The sequence below is a fragment of the Haliaeetus albicilla genome, chromosome 27 (assembly GCF_947461875.1).
Source record: "Haliaeetus albicilla chromosome 27, bHalAlb1.1, whole genome shotgun sequence".
NCBI lineage: Eukaryota > Metazoa > Chordata > Aves > Accipitriformes > Accipitridae > Haliaeetus > Haliaeetus albicilla.
In genome coordinates this window covers 11,546,617-11,568,792 of record NC_091509.1, presented here as the reverse complement: position 1 = coordinate 11,568,792, position 22,176 = coordinate 11,546,617, and the positions used below count along the sequence as shown (strand labels likewise).

Sequence of the window (22,176 nt, the reverse complement as noted above, 5' to 3'; positions counted from 1 at the left end):
CATTGAATCAGGGCTGCAGTCTGGGACTGACCTAAAAATTTGCACTGGAGGCCTATAAGGTCCAGCCACACATAAATAATAGAAATGCAAGTGGTTTGCCTCCCATCAACCCCAGCAAGAAGGCAACAAACCCAGTTAATCAGATTCAGTAACATTTTAACCCAGGTAGTCTCTAACACCAAGCATCTGGCATAGGAGTCAGGACCCGTGTGTATTTGCCACCTTCACCAGAGCAGCACAGGGAAAGCTCCTGTTTGCAACTACACTGCTCCCCTCCAAGGGCTCTGCCTTTTGCCTCGTGCTCCCAAATGCCATGGGAGCCATCAAGGGTGGTGAGCCAGGGGAAATCCAGGCTCAGCACTACTTGCAGCTCTCTTCTGTGTGCTGGGGGCCTGTCCTCCATGCAGGAGTTTCTTGCTGTGGCCCACACTGGTTTCATTTTCCAGAAAGGAACTAAAAGCTAGCAGCTTATTTCTTGGGAAAGGGCAAGGGGTGCCTCTTCAGTCAGTCAGCAGTGACCTGAGCTCCAGAGGATGGAAAGGAGGTGGCTGACACTTCTGTACTGCTCATCACCTTATTAGAAGCAAATTGGCATTAACCTCACCCGTATGTAGGATGGACACAGATGCCAGGTCACAGAAAGCACGAGGGCTATTTACAGTATAAATTGCAGAGTATCTCAGTCCTGCAGGATACACAAATGGCTGCCGCTCCCACCCAGGTACAAACCGTAAATCCTGCAGAAGGGGTTCTGCCTCTTCTCCTCCCGCACCACATGTAATCCATCATCAAACCCTGCTCCTTTGACTCACTAAACTTACTTTCCCAAAATGATAAATCTGCCTCTAAGTAAATGCAATTTAGAAAGTTTCGGCCTTAGGAGAAGGGTTTTGAGAGCACTGTGCTCCTATAAGCAATCTATACTGAATCCTAACTAGAATATCTCATGGGCACACTCACGGTAATTATTATATAGGAAGTAGTTTAATATGAGATAAAGTTCCTGTATCCTTTGTACTTCACAGACAAAGCATGAGGCGAGGCAAGGCAAGGAAACAGAGGAGCTTTATAATTGTCTCACGTCCACACACACGACTGCTACTGATGCTCAGTTCTTAAACAGCACAACACAAACCCTAAGTCAGAATTCCCTGTACACCCAATTCTTCCATTAACTTCTCTATGCGAGGAATGTGGGATTGGACACTACCACGCAGGGCCAAGCCAGTATCCTTGCCATGGTCTCTGCTTACTGGGAACCCCTTGAAAGGCTCAAACTGAAATCTGTTACTGTAATGAAGCAGATACTGTTGTTCACAAAAACTAAGCTGCACAGACTGCTTTGTTTTTGTAGGGTTGCTAGGGAGCACTGGTTACTATTATTGATTTTTTTTTTTAAGGCCTCTGAACTACTTATCAAAACAAGTTATTCCATGCGCACCAGAAGTAATGAAGCCTGGTTCCCTACAGCTTTGTGTCCTTTGTCCCTGAACTTTTTTTTCCTAGTGCAATGTCCCCTCCCTCTCCCAAAAGCCAGGATCTCCCTCCCACATCTCCCTTCTGCTTGGCAGAGCAAGAGGGAGCAGAAGTGATAGCTGGGTCACAACTATAAACTTCTTTATTGGCTGGCTGGGAGCTACAAACAGTGGCTGATTGCTAAATTCTGCCTATTTTGTTCTCGCTGGGGGACTAATTTTGGACTTTCTCTACTATCCAGTCATCAGTTTTCATAAAATTTGTAGGAACTTCATTCTCTCTGTGATTTGATGAGTCTAGCTGCAATCTGGCCAAAAGCTTTTTCTGAGGGGAAAAGCGAGCAGTGGATAGCCAGGCAGTGGGGCTGCACAATCTGGAAGTCAGGCTGAAAGCACATACAGTAAGGAACTACCTAGATTTTGCAACCAGATACACAGGGGGGGAAAAAAAATCTCATTAAGTCCCAGATACTCTGTATCACATGTGTAGCTGTGTCTGATAATGATTCTTCTGACACAGACTACTTAATGAACACACCTAGGACCTGGCAAGTGTGACTGTCAGAACACTGATGTGATGAATATTCACAGGTCAGGATGTTGCAATTTAAATGATATAGATACCATGAAAATGCCAGGGTCCAGAGTGCAAAAGCAAAAGGAAGGGGTCTGAGAAACACAAGCCTTGAAGCTGGCTGCTTGTTAACGGCAGCTTTGCACCTCTTCTACAAGACAGGAGAGTTAAGTAGCCTTCACTCTCTCAAGTTTTCCCTTTAAAAGGACCTTTTGGGGAAAATTTCTCACGGTTGCTAACAAACATTCAGCTGCACCAGCACTAGCAACACAAGGAGAGCATAGGCATGATGCACCTGTGAGTGTACTGTAATCGCGTGTGCATGTGTGTGCCTGCTAACAAGTATTTTTGAGCAAAGGATAGCACACGTGGGTGCACAGACACAGAGATGCAGGCAACAAGGCCAGTGTGCCTGACCTACTCATCTGGTCACCTTTGCTACAGAGCATGTGATTAAATGTGGAAACAAGCATACTCAGGAGAAAGCAGGCCTATGCAAATGCACATCACAAAATCACAGAATCACAGAGTGGTTGAGGTTGGCAGGGACCTCTGGAGGTCATCTGGTCCAAGCCTCTGCTCAAGCAGGTCCACCCACCACCAACTGCCCAAGATCATACCCAGACAGCTTTTCAGTATCTCCAAGGATGAAGAATCTACAAACTCTCTGGGCAACCTGCTCCAATGCTTGGTCACCCCCACAGCAGTGTTTCCTGATGCTCAGACAGACCCTCTCATGTTTCAGTGCGTGCCTGTTCCCTCTTGTCCTGCCACTGAGCACTACTGAAAAGAGCCTGGCTCTGTCTCCTTTACACACTCCCTTCAGGTATTTGTACACATTGATGAGATCCCCTCTGAGCTTTCTCGCCTCCACACTAGACAGTCCCAGCTCTCAACTTCTTCTCATCAGAGAGATGCTCCAGTCCCTTAATCATCATTAGTGGCCCTTCGCTAGACTCTCTCCAGTAGCTTCACATCTCTCTTGTTCTGGGGAGCCCAGAACTGAACACGATACTCCCGACATGCTTATGAGCACAAATCCAGAGTGCTTTAGGAACTGTCAAGGGAGACAGTACCAACAGCAGAGTGGCAGACATTTGATTTTGTGAATACCTTCTTCCTAAACCTGGACACTTTCTTCTCTTTGTGTTCTTGTTCTGATGTGACTCTAGGATGAACAGCCTCTGGGGAGGAGGAATTTGGTGACAGGGAAAAGGAACCAGGACCTAGAAATGCACTGACCTACGGAGCATGGCTGTGCAGCATTCCCAGGCTCTCAAGACAGGGCTTCAGGCAAGCAAGGACAAAGCAGCAGCTATTAGATCAGTATCTCAAAGATGTCTTCAAACATTACTCATCATCAACAACTAGAAGAGTTTCATCTCGTGTGAACAGCTCACTCCCCAGAGTCCCACCACATCCAACAAGATTATATTTATATTGACAAAGGCTTTTTATTGACTCTTTTCTCTCAAATAATTGATAAGCTCTTGCTGCTGTCCCACTTTGATCAGCCTCAGCCCCAGTTGTGCCCAAGGTCTGGTCTAGTTCCAGCCCATCTCATTATCTAAAGCACCAGAAGCAAGTGGTGTTTACAGGACTTGCTAGCAGAAACTGGATTTCTGCACAAAGAATACAAATCTGAAGGCCACACTGGGAAACATAACTTATTCATAACAAACACTATTCGGTTGTATCCGATCATGTCTCTCTTTGCTGTCTTATTCCTATCCATTTCTTTTTCCTTCTTCCTTCTCATCCCTTCTCGCCTTCCTCAGTGTATTTTCCTCTCTAGAGGACAAAGTCAGCATCCATTGAAGTCAGGGAGGAAACTTCCACAGGCTTCAGTGGTCTTTGAAACCTTTCAAACCTTCTGACTTCTCCTCCCCGGGCAGCAAATCACCTCAGTTAGTTTCACCATGTCCAAGTATGGGGAGAGCATTAAACCAGTGAACAAACTGAAGGGCATGAGAGATTATCTAGGCCAATTTCTCTCATCCAGTTCAGACCTTTTTTTCCCAGGACTAAAAAAGTGAGGACTGTGCTATACCAGGATCGATTCAGGGAGGTTTCAGGAAACCACAGATGAAACACCTTTGAAGGCTGAGCTTGTTCTTTTTGACCAACTTGACGGAGAGGGTGGTCTATTCCGACTGTAATTTTTTTTAATGTCAACTTCCAACCCACCCACCCCCCAAAAAAGGAAGATGACAGTGAAAGGAACAGTGGTAGACACTCACACCAGTGTCACTTGGAATCCTGAGCTCCACCATGACACCTCCAGTCCTTCATCACACTACCTGAAAGATGCAATTTCCAGCCTAGACTAGTCCACCAGAAGCTTTGTCACTTGTCCAGCTTTAGCTAATTTCTATGAACACCTGGAATGTGAAGTTCAGATTCAACATCTGCTTTGTATGCTTTTTCATTCTCTGCCTTATTTTCTTTTAATCCTTTTTGCTCACTTGTACAACTTCTACAGCTCTGCTCTCCCCCTCCGTATCCCTTTCCATTCCTCATGGGAGAGGTAAGACTGTGTCCCACCAAACTAAGTGGACCTTGGAGAATTTGCACATGCCTGAGGATAGCAGAAGTTACTAGAAATATTTAGCTATACACATTGAGGTACCACATCTCCACAATGGCATCTTCCTCCCTGCTGCTGTGAGCATGGTTGGCCAACACAGGGACCTTCGTCCTCAGCAGCCCCTTTAGAGGAAGCTCCTAATTTCAGAGTTTGCATAGCAGGTCCCCCGCAGCCCTCCCCACTTCATATACACTCGCCAGAGCAGTGTGTGCCAGCACACACCCCATCGTCTCCAAGCACAGCTAAGACCCAAACCCTGAAATTTGCTTTGCAGTTGCTTCTAGGATTTGTCAAGCTTTCCATTCAGTCATGCTCAGCTCAAAATTAGGCTCCATGCTAAGCACTGTGGGAAGCTGCAATGGAACAAAATGGAGTACAAGGTTGTCGGACTTATTTTTCACTCCTTACATTAACTAATTAGCTTTCTTCCTCATTAAAGTCCCTTCAAGCATATCAATTACCCAGGTCTGATGGCAGGGACGGTACAATAGCCCTCAGTGCAATCAGATGAGTTGGAATTCAGCACAGCAGACCAACAGGGCAGAGGATTGGGTTACCCGTGTGTCAGCAAAAGGGCATTATTCTCCTGACCTCCCTTTTGCAACAAGAGCTGAATGGTGGTTAGAAGAGGGGAGAGGAAATGCCAGGAAAATAGCACAATAAGCATCTTCCTGGGAGCTGCAAGGGGAAACCAGTACTGTGACAAAAGACAAGAAATATTTAAATGTTGGTCTAAAATTAGGACAGCCTAAAACTTGGCCTCTGTTGTCTTTTGTTTCTATCTAATGGGAGTAGCCTTGCAATTTCTGTCTTGGTTAAAACAATTCTCTCATTTCCCTCTAGGAAAATGGAGGGAATGGTGAAGACAAGGGATCCGTCTTAGCAGTGCCTCCCCTCTCAGAAGCTCGTGGCCCAGCACTCACCCACAACAAACATGCTTAGCCCAGCAGCTCAACAGCAGCAGATTTCCACAGGTGAATTTTGGGTCAGTCTCAGTTTTTCCAAGCCAATTTGCCCAACGTTTGTTACAGTAATATCATATTTGTGAATTGCTGCTATTGCCTCTATTAACTGGGTTCTTTGCATTGTCTTGTACCTGAGCTGTACGTTCCCCATCTGCCAGAGACTATTACAGCTATGCTTACCTCAAATGCAAATGATTTCTTGAGCACCAACAAAAAAAGGTAACAGCGCTGACATTGTATCTGTTAATCTTAAACCACTACATTCAGTTGGTTACATGGATGAAGATGCATTGCTCAGTGCAGCTGAATACTTAAAAGCACTGAGACAATAAGAATGCATTAAACTTTTATCTCCAGTGCTACAGCTACAATAAGCAATCAAAGAAATTGCCACTCTCCCAGGGCTCTGGATTGCCTAAAGGAAACTAACTTTTGTCTCTGTGTGTGTGTGTATGAAGAAAGATGGATAAAAGGATCTCAAATACCAGCTGCAGTGTGTTTGGCTACTTTGCGTTAGTCAGATGATGAGCGCTGAGCACTGCACAAAGCTCAGAAGGCGGCAATTTTATGCAGTCATATATAAGGAGGAAGAAATAAGATATTTTTCACTCCAAGGATTTCATGATCAAGCCCAGCTTTTTTTTTTTTAAATGTAAAATTTGTAGGAGACAATTACCAACCTGATATTCCTTTCCAAGCCATGCTGTGAAAAAAACCTTTACACAAGTCTTTCTTTCCCTCGACACAACATTTGGGGGTCTGTATGTCACTGCACGACAGGTGTAACTCACCTTTCCATGAGTGGTAGCAATAGCAGGACTATCACATCACATTATAGTTTCTAAAACTAGAACAAATGAATTTAAAAGCTCTTATAAAAATTATACATGTTCCTTTTTAATTTATTCTCTGGCCATTTAATGATGTAGAAATTTCATTTCTCATGAAATATCCACAAACTGGCCACTTTCCTCATTAAATATGCATGAATTATAGGATTCCTTATGCTCTTGAGAAAATAAACCACTTTAATCTGAGAAAATGCTCAGTTTTATAATATCAGAATGCTTTCTTCTCCTTTTTTTGACTCAGAACCAGGGCAGTTTCAGAAAAGGAGGTGCTTGGTATGTTCCAACCTTTTAATGTGAAGGGAAACACTGTTTAAAAAAAACAAAAAGCTGATAGAGATAATTCCAAAACAAATCGTTGCTTTCCAAATGTTGTCTTCTTATTTATTTTTGCTACATTCCTTCAACACACGCAATTCTGTTGTAAGAAATCATAGTATTTAAATAACTTTCTGTTTTCAAGTCACTTTGTTGGGTTCACATTTCTCTGTGTATGTTTTCTCTGTACTGCAGATAAAACTGTGTGAGTATCAATGAGGTATTTGCTACAAGAACTATAACACCATTTTCTCAATTTGATTAATATAGCTCTAGGAAAAAAAAATTCCCCCATCACCCCATGTGCACAATTGTCTCATTTACAATAGCGCCTTTCATCAAAGAATCTGCAAGAGCTTTACCAAGAAGCAGTGTTATGTGTACTTTACAGAGTATTAAAAATAACCTTTTCTAGAAGGCCTTGATGTGAAATAACTTTTTTTTTTTTAATATCCAGTAAGAAGCATTTTTATTTCAGACTTTAAAATTGGGAAGTTACTGCAAGTTACAGACTTAAGATTCATCAGGGGGCTTTGGACAATTTTAAAACTAACCCCAAAGCATATCACCTGGGCAGCCAGACACTGATGTGCCTAAAAAGCAAACATGTTGGAAAGTCTCCTCTGCGAGTTCCCTTAGGCTCCACAATGAGTAAATGCAGTATGGATGGCCTCTCAAATCCCAGATCAGTGCACAACCGAGTGTGTCATGGACATGCTCTCCAGACACAATGTTCAGGGCATCACAGCCAACCAGCCTTCATGTCAGATGGAGTTTTTCATACAAAGAATGAGCATTTGGGCAGCCAGAAGCTCTGCAGCGCAGACGGTTTTTAGTTTAGAGCTTTAAGCATTTCTAACTCTGTCAGTATCTCCCTCAGTTTGGGATTTCTGTAGCAACTTGGGCTGTTACACACACCTTTTCTTTGCATTCTTTCATTGTTTTCAAGTTCCAGAAAGATATCAAACTAATGTCCTCTCACCCCATCCCCAAAATATCAAGGGGATATTTTAAAGTTAGAGGCAGAAAAACATTTCCCTTTGCAAATGGAACAGCCATGTGAAAAAGGAGTGCCTCTCCTTCTCATAATGGGAAGGGACGAGGAGGACAGGACACACAAGCCTAAAATGAAAGCCTCAGGAAGATTTCATAAAGAAATGTGGTTTTGTTCCTTGAGAATAAGCAGCATCTTCCTGAGCCCCATCGTTTTGATTCACTGTTTCATGTGTAAATAATTTACTAGGCTAAAAGGTCAAGAGCTGCAGGTCCTTAGAGAAGGGAAGAAAACTGCAAGCTGTAAATAAAGGACAAGTAACTTATGTGGAGCATAAAACGCGTTATGAGGCTATGCGTAGATATACATATGCACATATCCACAAAAAGACAGGCTAAAGCAGAGCTCCAGAACCAGCATACGGAGGCAGAAATAACCTCTACTCCATGTTTGCTCCCCCTTGAACTTGAAAGCAGGAAGTACAGTGAATATGAACTTCTGGGATAGAAATTACACTTTTTAATTAGATCCATGATGCCCAGATGTACTGCTGATGGATGCATGAAACAGAGGGGCAAAAGAACTTAATTTTTTTTTTTCATCTTTTCATCCTCTAATGTCAAGGTAACTGCTCCTCTACTCCTGGATATAACAGAGTCAAGTCCTTGCCTCTCTCCAGAAGGTAAGTGAACAGCTGGTTTCCTTTCTGACACCAGCATATTTCCAATCAGCTGTCAGGCAGCATTAGGTCCCTAAATGCTTACAGTATGTCATGCTTTCCTCCTGCTCAGAAACTCTAAATACGGGGCTTCATTGCCGAGTTTGAAGTAGGATAGGGCAAGGAGAAGAAAAGGGTCAAACCTTGTTCAAGTTCAAAACTATAGAGAATTCCAGAGAAGAAATTCTGGAAAGACGATGCAGTAGAAACAAGCAAGGGACCACTGACTATCCAGTATGTTATCCTGACACAGATACTAAAATGGAAAGATCAGAAATAAGCAGCACTTTATACCACACACATCACTCCTCATAGTGTTTTTTATAGCAGTACTGCCCTCAATAGTAAAATCTGCGGTATGGAAAGTGAGATACTTGTCAGACTTAGGCAAGAAAGGTAAATACTGCACTTTGATAAATGTGATTTTGTCCAGCAGTTTACACAGATAGCCTAGGTTTTTTGGGTTTACTCCCATCTCTAACACTACATTCCAGAGCAATCACAAGCAATTCATTTTACCACCAAAAAGCCTGTATTTCCCTGCATAGTGGGGCAGTTACTGAATTCATCAGCTTAATTGGCATTTTTTTATAAACATTTATAAAACATGTGAAAACCTCAAATGAAAGACTATTATTCCAACATTTTATATTACACAGATACACTACAAGGTTTCATTTGATGATCTAGTATGGAAAATTACCGCCTTCCGCATATATGGCAATAATATTTATATTATTTTTCCCACATGCTTTTAGTCTTTCATAATAATGGAAACAATGATATAAGAATGAACAACTGACATTTCTGTTTGAGGACACAGCATGCATCTCCTGAAAAGTTCTGCAGCAGCTCTGCTTTACAAATATATTTTCCTTAGGTAATTAAAGATACAGTATTTTGAGTTGCAAGTTGTTTCAGTTACAGGACAGAAACCACCAAAAAGATATAGAATAAAACACCATTCTGGAGATGGGCATGTTGTACACAAATTCTGTCTTCCTAAGTCTCTATATACCTGCTGTTATAACACTCTGATACTTCTGAAGTTATATTATGCATACGCATGCTCACACACATATATATATATTTACATATAAAATAAGCCAATATATAAATTGCAATATAGTGTTTTGTGCCAACAATATTTATAATCCTAGAGGGCCCAGTCTTGCAAGCAATGCATAAAAACTGAAGCTCAAGAGTAAATCTATTGTACTGGAATAGTTAACCATTAGCACATTTGCAGGGTTGGGGCCTTAATTGGAGTTGAGGCTGATTCAGAAAGTGTCATATATACAGCATATGTTCCATGGATAATATGTTGCCCAGCACAAATGGCAAACATGCAGGGAATACACACTTTCTTCCAGAGCTCTGGATCCTCTGAAAGGTTGGCAGGCTGGGTGCATGGTGCACATTCTTCAGGAGAGAATTATGGGCTGGGGAACATTCCTCCGACTTCTCAACTCTTTCAATAATTTGCCACCTGTGTAGCCAAGCTGTTCGTTCTGTAAATCTACGGGATCTAAAAACTCTGGCACTTCCTCTGGCTGCCAAAGAAAGCTCACCGCAGCACTGACCCCGATCCATCCAAACACACGGCGAATACTGCATTAACTAGTTCAAAGTTTGATGCAAAGATTAAACAGCAAGCTTGGAACTGGTGACACCAAATGGACCAAGCCCTCACACACGCGTTTTCTCTACTTCAGAGGTTTCTTCACTGCTCTCTAGTTACCACCACAGTGCAGAGGACTAGGGTTATATTCCTGGACACAACTCCATCGTACCATGTGAAAGGAACGGAATCTGAGCTTCTGCAAAATGATACAACCCTACAAAAAGTAGGCAAACTTGGCCCAAATCCAACAGGCATTGCTTGTATGCTCCTAACAGAGAAGAGCAAATTTAGCCTCATTGACACTGCTGACGGATTCACCTTGGTTTATAGTCAGTTTGTACTAAATTACACGTTATAGTTCTCATACACAGACGTATCAGGGCAATATCTAGGTTGCAAACACACCAGGGAAAAAGCTCACCTGCTAATAACAGCAAACCAGATTTGGGTCTGTACTGCTGAAGGTCCCAGCACAGGGAGAAAGGGAGGCAGCTTCTACAGCTCCTACCCAGGAGCAGCTGTTTTTCACATTGCACAAGCTACAGCTGCCTTGATATCAACTCTAGCTTCAGAAGCATTTTACAGGGACACAGAATTGCTGGAGCAGAAGCGTGCCCCATTCACAGTCATCTCCACCTCCTGTAACCCCATTTCCATCCCAGAAAGCCTTTCCTACAGAGGAAATAGAAGGAGGTGGTGAAGAAACCTAGCAGTGATGTTACTTTCCCTGCCAAAAAATACACATCTGTCAGATGCCCATTTTGAGCGTGCTAGGCTGGGTAACAAAATCCAAAGCGCAACTCCAGTAAGGCCCTGAAATGGTTTCCCTTTATGTTTTGATAGCATGGCAAGATTCCTAGGGGGATTCTCCTACATTAATATTAGAAAAGCAATCTTTAAAATTCATTCTACCCTTTTTTATTTATAAATAGGTTGGATTTACAGAGGGGAAATTCCATTCAGAGAAGGGAATGCCTGCATACCTACTGAGCTTTGTCTAATCTTCTCTTGGGGTTAACCTGGACTTTCTTTCACACTACCCTGATTCCTCATTTCAGAAGAGGACATTTGCCTCTCTTTCTCCGCCCCAAATCCTTCCCAGCACCAAGCTCTGCAGAACTAGGAATGAGGGACATCTTGGAGCACCAAGAGTTCAAGTCTCCATTCATTGTCTTTAGATGGACATATGAGCTGTTATGCTGGGAGCATTATCTGCAATTTCAGAACCATCCCAGGCAGCCTCTGCTCCCAGACACCACTCTCAAATTACTGATACAGCTTGTAATTTACTATTGCAGTTTTTTCCCAAACACATCGAGCTCCTTACTCTATTCCCAAACCCAAAACACACAGGCATTGCAAAATCATAGTCCCTGTTCAATGCTCTGTGGCCTAGGCTGTTACTAGAACACTACAATTTTTCAGTTAAAATGGCCAGAGTTCAATCGTTTTATTGCTAGCAATCTGAATGTGTGTGCACGTGCGTGTGTGAGAGGCAGTGGGAGTGTGTGAATATGTAGGTTCACCCTCCGCCTCTGCAACTGTCCCCGTGGTAATTCCATCTGCGTTTCAGCACACACAGTGCCTGGCCACAGTCACCTATTCCAGGTTTCTCTGTCTAATCATTGGCAAGGGCAAAGCTGTTAGAAACTAGACTCAGTAACTGGCTTCTAAGTTTGTGGCCAGAGGTTGTCAGGACAAGGAAGAGAAAACTGCCAACTATGTCTCCTCCTTACAGTCTGTGTCTTTTAACAATGATACAGGAGCTGGAAAACCTCGAGAGAGGAAAATGAACCTTCCTCTCTTCCCAGCCACAGTGATTGCCCCCACCCCAAATCCTCACAATCAGGGGCTGGTATCTCAAATTGTTCTGTAGAGAAAAGCTACACACATTGTCTAAGGCAGAAATTCTGTCAAACATGCAAAAGCCAACAATGCTCTATGAAACAGGGTTTACAATATACTCTGGCTTTTTCTGCATTTCTAGCAGCTGACTTGTTCCTGAGACTGGAGATGGGCAGATTATACCAGGCCAGGTATCAGGCAAAAGCATGAACAAAGGTAGAAAGCTGGTCTCCACTGCCGAGGAAGGGAACAAACTCACATCTCCACAGAGTGATAACACAGAATACAGGATACACCCCTCAATGGTAATTGCATTTCTACAGACTTAATGAAAATCAGAAGTCGAGTGGACAGGGACCCAAATGAGAGTTATCGCTGAGGAAAATGCAGGCAGGACTCCACTGCTATGTATTCTGCACAGCAAGCACCAGACTGCCAGCTACACCATCCCTTGCAAGATGGAAGGATCATACAGGAACTGCACAATGGTGCAGTTTCTAGTGATAGCTTTAAGGAGCAGAAAGGACTCAAGCAGCCACGAAACCAGACTTCATTCACACCGCTTTTATGGAACAACCTGTTTTTTTCAGCCAATTGCAATGTCATGAACTCTTTGTAGGCAGCTGTAGCAGAGGGTAACTTTTTCCCTGTGATATCAGAATTTCCGTGGAAAGAGGTGCTGGTTTACAGCTCTTGCGATAGTGGTGACAGGAGTGGGAGTGGAGAATGGGGGCTAAGAAAGGAGGAAACCTGAAAGGCAGTGGTGACAAACATGGACAAAAAAAAGGACTGAGCTCTGGCTCTGATCATCTGTGACAGAAAGTGTGACTCTGGAAGGATGGTCCTTTACAAACTGAAATTATGATTAAGTATCCCCATCTCCTTTGTCAACGAAAGGAATGGGTTTCAAGGGAATTGTAATGTAGGAAAGTAAGACTAAAAATCATTGCTTGAATTGTCATTTTGATCCAAATAACTTTCTAAGTAATTTTTTTTTTCTATTTATTTCTCCTGAAATAAACTTCCTCCCTAAGGTTCACAAGTTTGCTTCCCCCACAGCCTAAGCATTTATCCCATCATGATAACTGCACCTTCAAAAGCAGCAGCAAACAGGTAAGATTTCTCCCTTCCTGAGTCTCCTACTGACCTGAACTGTGTGAACTGCCTAAAGCTTTCCTTGAGGGCATGGATATAGGGAGAGTTCACAGATCTCATAAGTTTTGTACTAGAGATCTGATGCAAGGAGAGGTCCACAGATCTCCTCCCTGGGGGATAGGCTTCTTTATCTAACACACCACAATTTAATATGCTTGCCTGTGTGCTATGATGTTGGGCAAAAATACCTGGAGAGATTAAATTAAATACTATGTTCTTCTCGTGCCCAAGCTACAGATCTCAAAACTATGAAACACTGCTTGACCTAGGTCACACGGCCAGCCAACTTGTAAGCGGAACCTATGAATCCTCGTGAATACCAGGTTTACCCCTTCCCCCATGCCCTAAAAGACCGATTGCATGCCCCTTTGTGCCATGCTGAGAAACAGAGCACTGCACCCACCTACAGATAAAGGAAGAGGCCTAACATAGGGACTGGGGCAGTGCTTCACTAGTAATGGCAGCATCAGCACTGCTCTCCCATCTCAGAACCACCAAGGCAGTTCCAGACAAGCTGCCATGGCTGGGGATGGTAACAGCATTTACCTGAAGCAAGAAGCTGCTCAGACTGCTGCAGCTGGGAGGCATCCTGGGTACGAGAGGTTTGCACTAAGGCTTTACCTCTCCTGCACCGTGGATGCTCGAAGTCTCTGAGTAATTTGTTAATTGGGAGGAATTCTCACTTGTGGCAGTCCCCAGTAAATCCTGGGCTGGATTCTCCTGAATGCAACTCACTGTTGAGAGGCTGGTTTTGCCTTTGAGGTTGCTCACTCCCAGCCCTTCAGCCCTGCAGGTGGAAGGAGCCCTTTTCGGGGAAGCTCGTACAAAAAATAACCACCTTCTCCTTAGCTCTTTCTGCTGCTGCTGCCTAAGAGGCTGCGATTTACACGGGCAGGGAGAGACCGTCCCTCCGGCTTCTGCTGTTCGTTCCCTAATGACGATGAATTACGTCCCTGCCTGGCGGGGTGACGGCGGAGGAGAGGCCGGGCTGTGCCGGTGCGGCTGCCGCAGGCCGCTGGCTGCCCTCTGCTGGGGCTGCCGCTCCGATTCCCTTCCCTTCCTTTCCCTTCCGTTCCTTTCCCACCGGGGAAACCGGGCCCGGGCTGCCGGGCCCGGCCCCTGCCCGCAGCCACCTGCTTGAATCCCCCCGGGGTCCCCTGTCCGCGGGAGGAGTCAGGGCCGTGTCCCCTAAAAAATACAGAACGAGGAGCTGCAGGCTCATGCCAGACTTTTGTCCCATAAAACAATGTTTGCATGCTGGTTGGAGAAGTCCCCGGCGAGTCCTGTCGATGCTGCTGTAGGTACCGCATCAGCACAGGGCTCGAACGAACAGTAAGTAACACATCCCCGTGGACCTCACTGGGGCAGGGCGTTAGGGCAGTTAGATTCGTGCATTCCTACCCGGGGTTATCTTCACGTGAAAGGACAGCGCCTGCACCAGCGCGATGCCAGCAAACTCCATGCTGTTGTGAGCTGGTCACAAGTGGTGGGGAGAAAGGGCCGCTGGCAGCTGTCAGGCAGGAATGTGATTCCACGGATACTTCTGAGTGCCTGGACGAGTCGTGGCGGCGGTTTATACCAGACTTTGAGATAACCAACACGGACTAGTGACAGTGACAAGGCATCCAGCCGGAGGGACAGCTTTTCCACTCCAGCAGGAGAGCCCTCGCATGTCTCTGCAGAACACGACAGTTGCACAGGATGCTTTTGTCAGTGTAAAGCTCAGGCTCTGTACACACTACCATTTTCCCCTCTTCCCTCCTCAAAGCTGCCAGATGGAAAGGGACAGCTTACGCCGCTTCTTAGAGCTGCTGAATTTTAATCAGGTAGAGGAGGACAATGTGTTGCACACAAAACATTGCAATCTTTTTGCTCGTTCAAGCAGTATACAAAAAGAAAGGTGAGGATGCACCTGTACAGTGCATCTTTGTGGAGGATTGGAGTATTACATTCACCCACGGCTTGTCCTCCTGCATTAGGATGGGAATATCCTAATGAGATCCATTCCTCTTTACAAAGTGACTGAGGCAGAAATAAAACTAATGCATAGAATTTATACCCTGTAGCTGGCAGATGTAATCAGAACAATGAACAATAAACGACACTGACAGTCTAAGCATGCACAACCGAGAAAACACCTTTAACAGAGGCCCCCTTGCTCATCCACTCTGCAGGGACCGGTATTAGGGTAGGCCTTTGGCGTTACCCTTCCTTTGCTAGTGGTGTAACGAATGACACTCAGGTCCCGGTGGAAATCCAGGATGATCTCACGCAAATCGATATTTTTTCTGAATTCACACGAGCGCTGTCCTCACTACACCACTGAAAAACGCACCGAAGTCGGAACTGGGCAGAAATCCTTTGGGGAGCCCAAGAGCCTCCCTGGGACAGGGATCGCAGACCGTCGAGCCGCACATCCAGAGGGGCCTGCATGATGCTGAGGTAAACCCGGGGCCCTCTGCCCCAAACACAGCACCCACGGAGCAGAGGCCTAACTCCGCTCCGGGTGGACTCTGGGAGCAGAGGTCTGTGTGCGCAGCGTCCTGTGACCGACCTGGCGGGCCTACAGCGGCACCACCACCAAACTGCCCGCCGGGGCAGCCCCCTCCCCACACAGGCCGCTGGTGCAGGTGGCGGGGCGAGGCCGGCACGGTCCCCCCAGGCGAACTACAGTTCCCAAGATGCATCGCAAGAGCAAGGCGCCCGCCCCTTCGCTGCCTTGTGGGGACGCCGTCGCGGCTCACCCTGGGAGTTGTAGTTCTCCCATGCCGATCGGCGGCCCGCGGCCTATAACGGGCCGTCCTGTGGAGGACTCCCCTCCCCGTGATGCAACGCGCCACGGTTACGCAGAACGCGGCGCGCCGCCGGCGACGGTCGCGGTGCCGGGGGCCGCGGGCGAGCGGGGCGCAGCCGCTGGCGGGCCCCGGGCGCAGGCCGTGGGCCATGTCCGAGAGCGGCGGCGCCGGCGGGGCCGCCCCGGGCGGGGGAGGCGGCGGAGCGGGCGGCGGAGGGGGCGCGGGCGGCGCGGCCTCCGGTTCGGGGCCCGGCGCCACCGACCCGGCCTCGCTGCCGCCCGGCGACGCGCAGCTTATCGCCATCATCGTGGAGCAGCTCAAGAGCCGCGGCCTGTTCGACGGCTTCCGCCGGGACTGCCTGGCCGACGTGGACACCAAGGTAGTGCCGCCGAACCGGGCGGGCGCGGCTGCCGGGCAGCCCCCGGGGCTCGCCGGCGGGACGAGGCCGGGGCGGCGCGGCCGGTGTCTCTTCCCCAGGCCGGAGCCGCGGCCACCGTCCCTGGAACCCGGCCACCGTTGGCCGAAGGGACACCCGCATCCCCTCCCTTCTCTCCCCTCGGCGTCCCGCCCTCGGGGCTGGGGGAGGCCGGCCAGGATGGCGTGCGGCAGCTGCAGTGCCGCTCTCTCGGTCGGTGGGGTTTTATGCCCCCGCTGCGACCGGCATCTGTCGGACAGGCTGCCCTGGAGGTGGTCCTGGCTTGAAGCGATAGCAGCGCTCCAGAGGAGAAACGGGCCAGAGAATAGGCTCGGTCTTCCATTTTCTAGCCCAGGCCTTATTAGGAAAACAGTCTCCCATAAGGATAGTGCTGCTCTCGAGCATAATCCCCACATTTCCAAAACAAACGTTTAACCTTTCTTTCTCGAGTAGGTGTTCTCAGACTGTTGTTTGAAACGGATTTCTTCCTCAGTCACAACACGAGCTCCTGAATATTTGTTGGCAGTATTGAAAGTTGGGTTGTTCACAATTGCCCTGTCAAAATTAAACACTGGTGGTTTATTTTCACAAACTTTTACGCCTTCAGCAAGAGTCCTGTTCTGGGACCTGCAATTGTCATTCTGGGCCAGTCCAGCAGCTGTCACAAAACCATTTCTGAAACTGTCAGGTCATCTGCACAGAGCAGCCGTAGGCCAGAGCAGCTTTGTCAGGGTAGATACACGCTGCCCAGGGCAGACACTGCACGTCTGTTACCAACCCTTTCATTCATCATCCCATCTGCATATCAAATTCTGAAATTCAAATGTTGCCACGCTCTTGTCCTTTCCTTGCACGGTACCAGGATCTGGATGGTCCTATGTATCTATATGGGTTTGTTAGTTCAATTCCTGTTCACTGGAATTAAGCTTCCACTGATAAAACCCACATAATTCTTATCTTCTGTGTTAGTGTCACAAAAGCAAATAATAAAGTTCTTTGTTAGTGACAATATTACTCAGCCAGTTTCCTAGGAATTCTGTGATAGAGGGTTTCCAGACAACAGGAACTCTGCTTAAACAACTCCTGTCTGCACAGGCAGTTTGCATTTCACTAAGTAATATTACAAGCAGACAACAATTTTAAAACCAATCTATCCAGCTATTTAAATTATTGTAATAGCACTCTGACCAACTGTTCTTTGCAATTACCTGTTGTGTTCTCAGGTAAAACAAGCTTACCTTTGTCCACACAGTGAAAGGATGGAGAATACAGACAACAGAACAGTAGTGTACATGACAAAAGATGTACTATGAAGAACTCTGGCAGGGGATTGTTTTGAGATCTTTTAGCTGTTTAGCTGGATTATTTTTTTATTTTTTTTTTTTAGCCAGCGTATCAAAATTTGAGGCAGAAAGTAGACAACTTTGTATCGACCCATCTGGACAAACAGGAGTGGAATCCAACAATGAACAAAAACCAGTTACGAAATGGGCTGAGGCAGAGTGTGATTCAGTAAGTAAGCAACATTCTATAAAATAGTGGTAATGCTATTTGATAAGTAATATATAACTACCTTATCACCCAAGTCAAATAAGAATTTGTAGAATTAATTTTTTCACAACACTTTCTGCTGTGCTTTCCTGAGTTTCATTGTAATAGTGGATGCAGTCTTAACTCTGATTAAAATGCTTTCTGCTTTACCTAAAATTTGTATTTTCATGAGTTGAGCAGCATGCTGAAGTACTCATATTTGCTACCTAGCAAAGTTATTGCTGCAAATAACCAAAACTGTGCCTGCTACCAAAACTGTGCCTGATGTGCTGAGCTGAATGACCTTGATCTCTATTTTTAGAGAAAAGCCTACATCACTTAAAGAAAAAAATCCTGAAGATGCCAAAGCTTAAGTAGACTCCAACCACTAGCAGGCAGTAATCAAGCTGGGCTAGCCTGATTTCATGCAGCAGAGGGTAGCTTTTGTACAACTATTTAAGATATTACATTTTCAGCATGGCAGGAAAGCCGGCTTAAACTATGGTGCTTAGAGGTTTTGGTTTATTATCTCCTGCTGCTAACTCATTTCAGTCTGAAGTATGACCCTTAGCTTGTTTGACTAAAAGTCATGGATAAAAACCTCATAGTAAAAGTTGTGGAGAGGGGCAGTAGGGAACTCGATAATAGCATTTATGCTTACAAGGAAAGCTGTTAGAACATCTCACACACAGAAGAAACTATTTCAGAGCACTTGATAGAACCTGTAAATCATTAGCATGTAACATTAGTTTGTTTAATCTGTAATTAGAGAAGGGGGTGTCCACTGGAAGTACAGAATTTCATATCTTGGAATCCTTGAGACATGTTTGTCACTTAATGCTTCTTCTTATTTCATGTTACTCTACCACTAGAATGAAGCGGACAATTGAAAATTGTATCAGAGAGCCTGTAATGAGAAGAATGTAAAGTGCTCCCTTTAAGTAGGCCATTAGTATAAAGAATAGACACACAGTATTAGGGAGTTTGAAGAGTCCCTGTCGCTCCTGTGGTTGCAAGACTGAGTGCTGAGGTTGTCAAGATGTGTATGCCCTTTGTTGCATGCACATATACGTGTGCTGTTACCTGGAGGTGACATGATGTGCCATGACCCTGCACCCACTCGCTCACCAGCATTCACGGCCTTATTAGTCTTGTGGCTCCTTTTCTGAGTGCCAGGCAATGTCTCCATTTCCTGTGCCCCGCTCCCTTGCAGACATGACTTAAGCCTTCTAGACAGCCTGTGCCCCACAATCCAAGAGTCTGACACAGCCCCTGAAGTAATAAGTCACTTCAATTACTAGTGTTCAGTTCCAGAAACTTTGCTGTGTGCTACATGTGCTTGTTTTTATAATTAATACCCATCTGTCTAGACTAACAGTTACAAGGAGTGAGTGACAGTAATGTTATTAGGGGGCAGGCCTCTTCTCCCTCCAGTCAGCCAAAAAAAAGACTGTGCTCTCACCTGCCCTCCTCCTCAGAATAGCTTGTTTCCCTTGTTTGTGCCAAAATGTGTTTGTTTGCTTTCATGTTGACCTCATTTCCACATGAGCCTTATTAAAGTGGCTCTTGTCCAACATGTCATTTAAGTACCTGGGAGACCAGATGTCAGTTGTTAATTCTGTAGGGAGAAGTGAGAGGGGGTTGGGGGAATTAGGTGATTGAAACAGCTCCCTGTTAAGGATCTACTGAGTGGGCTGCAGTTCTCACCATGTTAATGCTAATTGCAGTTGACAGGAGGGCTCTGGAGAATTACTGGAGGAGATTGGGGAGAAGTTTTTCAGAGGAGCTGAATGACTCCTTTGTCTTTGTTCAAGGTCAGGAATGCTGGAAGCTGGAGTGGACAGAATTATTTCTCAGGTGGTGGATCCAAAACTAAACCACATCTTCAGGCCCCAGATAGAGAGGGCGATTCATGAATTTTTGGCTGCACAAAAGAAAGAGGAAAGTGTGCCAGCTCCTCCTCCAGAGCCTGAGAATAAGGATCCTCCTGCTCCATCTCAGGATGCCTCCTAAAGGTCTTGTGTCTTTGCACTTACTACTTACGTTTTTCATGTACCTCATCTCTGTAGTTTGTATAATGCAAGATAGAGAAGGCATTGTATTCTTCCTGGCTTGACAGGGAGGACACTTTGATCATCGGCGTGTTGTCAAAGTCAGACAGTCATCTGAGCTGCTTCCACTTAAGTGTCTGCTAAAAATATGTTAGGACTGAAGACATAGGTATGATGTAAAACAGCTATCAAGGAACACTGTGGACTCTGCCAGTGCTGGTTTTGGATCAGGCCAAAAGGCCTTTTATTCCAGTAAAGCATATCCAGCAGTGATTGACGTGGAATTGGCTGGATAGCTTTCAGAACAATATCAAATGGATTAAAAATATATATCCTTTACTGAAATACAGCTGAAAGTAGAGTGGTGACAAGTTATTGTGCTTTAGCATTGAAAGTTTTAGATAGCTCTTCTTTAGAACATACACTGGGGTGTTGAATTGTTAGTGACTGAAATATTCACTGCTGGAGTAAGGGTAACGTCTCTGAGAGTGAATAACTGTTCATTCCAAATTGACTGGTTTAAATAGAGCAACCTATATCTTTCCAGCTGAAAGGACTGAGGGTGTCTTTGTTGCAAACATGTTCATTCTGGCTTTTGTGATCAAAATAACTCAAGGGGCCTCAGGGGGCTATAATTGCTACTCTGTCTTAACACAAATGACTGTGCACCCATCTCTGCTAAGGCCCTGTATCTTAACGTTGATTTGAATATTGAGGCCTGTGTGCACATTACTGAGGAACCACTATCTTGATGGAAAATTTCAATCTGCAGCTTTGCTGGGGAACTTAAAACCATACTGCATGAAAGGAAGTTAATTGTGACTTGTTCTATCTGCTAGGGCTTTCTGAAAGCAAAAATTTTCCTTATAATCTGCAGCTGATTTATTAAGAAGGAATAAGTAACTTGCAATAGCTGTTCTTGTGCTTGGAATGATTAGAGCAACTAGCATTTTTAACTTAATAGTAGAAGTGAAAGTGCCTGTAGTATCATCCTGAGTTATTTAGTTATCTGTGACTTGCAGCCTTAATGCCTTGATATATCTTTGCATTTGTCTTGTTCAAGTAGTTTAAAGTCCATTATAACCTGCAGTTAAGTGCAGCTGTTAATTAATATATTCTAATCTATTCTCTATTCAAATGCATTTCCTTGTGAAGGTGCCATCCTCTAAATTCTCTTTTTTCTTGCAGTGAGTTCCTGATACTAAGCAGCTGCAGTTGCAAAATACGTGTCCTGTTAGATTGGCAATGGATTACTTGTTCCATTTGGTGCAGGATTGCTGTCTGCCAAAGATGATTAACCTTTATCAGACCTGTGGGAAGGCATTGAAATCGGTGAAATTCAGATGCACCTGGAGTTCTGCATGTGGAGGGACAGCCAAAGTATGAAGATATTTTTGCTATTAACTGCAATACAGAGAGCAGCATGTATACTTGTTAGTCATGCCTTCAGGCAAGGGTTTGGGAAGAAAAAGGGAGTTGGCTCGTCTGGAGGGAGTAGGGAAGTGGTTTGAGATGATACTAGGCTTGGGAGTGGGAAGAAAGATGTTTTGGGGGGTGGGGTAGTAGCTGGGAGACCAAGAGCTGTCAGATTTTCTTTGATATAAGCCAGATGAGAAGAAGCATCATACATCTCTGCTGCATAACACAGCATTGAGTAGTAGGTGCCAAGTCAGGTGTAACTCATTGCAGTGCCTGATTTAGGAAAGACATTTCCTGTTTAAAACTGGAAAGAACACTTCAGGATCAATTATCTAGATAATTTCTGTTGCATTGCAGGAAAATGTTTACAGTTGGCTATGACTATAGCTGATTTAATTCTTATTTCCCAGGTAACTCTGGGAAGCAAAGGGCACCAGAGTAAGTAGGTGATCAGTTTGAAACTTGTCTCTTTCAACTTGAAAGACTTCTTTCCTGTGAAATTTCTCAGGTGCCTAGTGGAAACTGTCCTATGCTTTCAGCTTGAATGCATGCAGTGTCCTCTGGATGACAGTCAAGTAGAGAATGTGATCAAGTATTCTGCCAGCAAATGTCCATACCTTTTACAATAAAAGACATCAAAAAAGCATCTCTGACTCCTAGCTTTTTCAGAACTTTTTTTCTTAAGGAAAAACTACTTTAAAGAAATCCAGGACTCCTAATTGCTGGAACCCTAATGGAAGTGTGACCTTACACAGTTCATAGATGAATCCAGGTCTGACAACATGGGGTTGTTAGTAGAAGTTATCATGAAATAAGACTGATATTAGTATTCCTCTCCATATAGGTCTCTCAAAAAATCTAAA

At 45.0% G+C, this 22,176-nt stretch overlaps 1 protein-coding gene across 1 annotated transcript; it reads left to right on the top strand.

The window, feature by feature from the left end:
- The first annotated feature begins 15,983 nt into the window (after nt 1–15,983).
- On the top strand, nt 15,984–21,306 carry BOD1 (biorientation of chromosomes in cell division 1). Its single transcript, XM_069772800.1, has 4 exons — nt 15,984–16,277; nt 17,701–17,825; nt 19,658–19,858; nt 21,083–21,306. The coding sequence occupies exons 1-3, from the start codon at nt 16,047–16,049 to the stop codon at nt 19,854–19,856; spliced, it is 555 nt and encodes a 184-aa protein (XP_069628901.1). The 5' UTR covers nt 15,984–16,046; the 3' UTR covers nt 19,857–19,858; nt 21,083–21,306.
- Nucleotides 21,307–22,176: the final 870 nt, after the last annotated feature.

Bases quoted from the DNA above. Each gene is read 5' to 3' on its own strand.
- BOD1 (XM_069772800.1), top strand. From the start codon at position 16,047: ATGTCCGAGAGCGGCGGCGCCGGCGGGGCCGCCCCGGGCGGGGGAGGC. The intron at 16,278-17,700 runs GTAGTGCCGCCG...TTTTTTTTTTAG, and splicing joins TGGCCGACGTGGACACCAAG to CCAGCGTATCAAAATTTGAG. The intron at 17,826-19,657 runs GTAAGTAAGCAA...TCTTTGTTCAAG, and splicing joins CTGAGGCAGAGTGTGATTCA to GTCAGGAATGCTGGAAGCTG.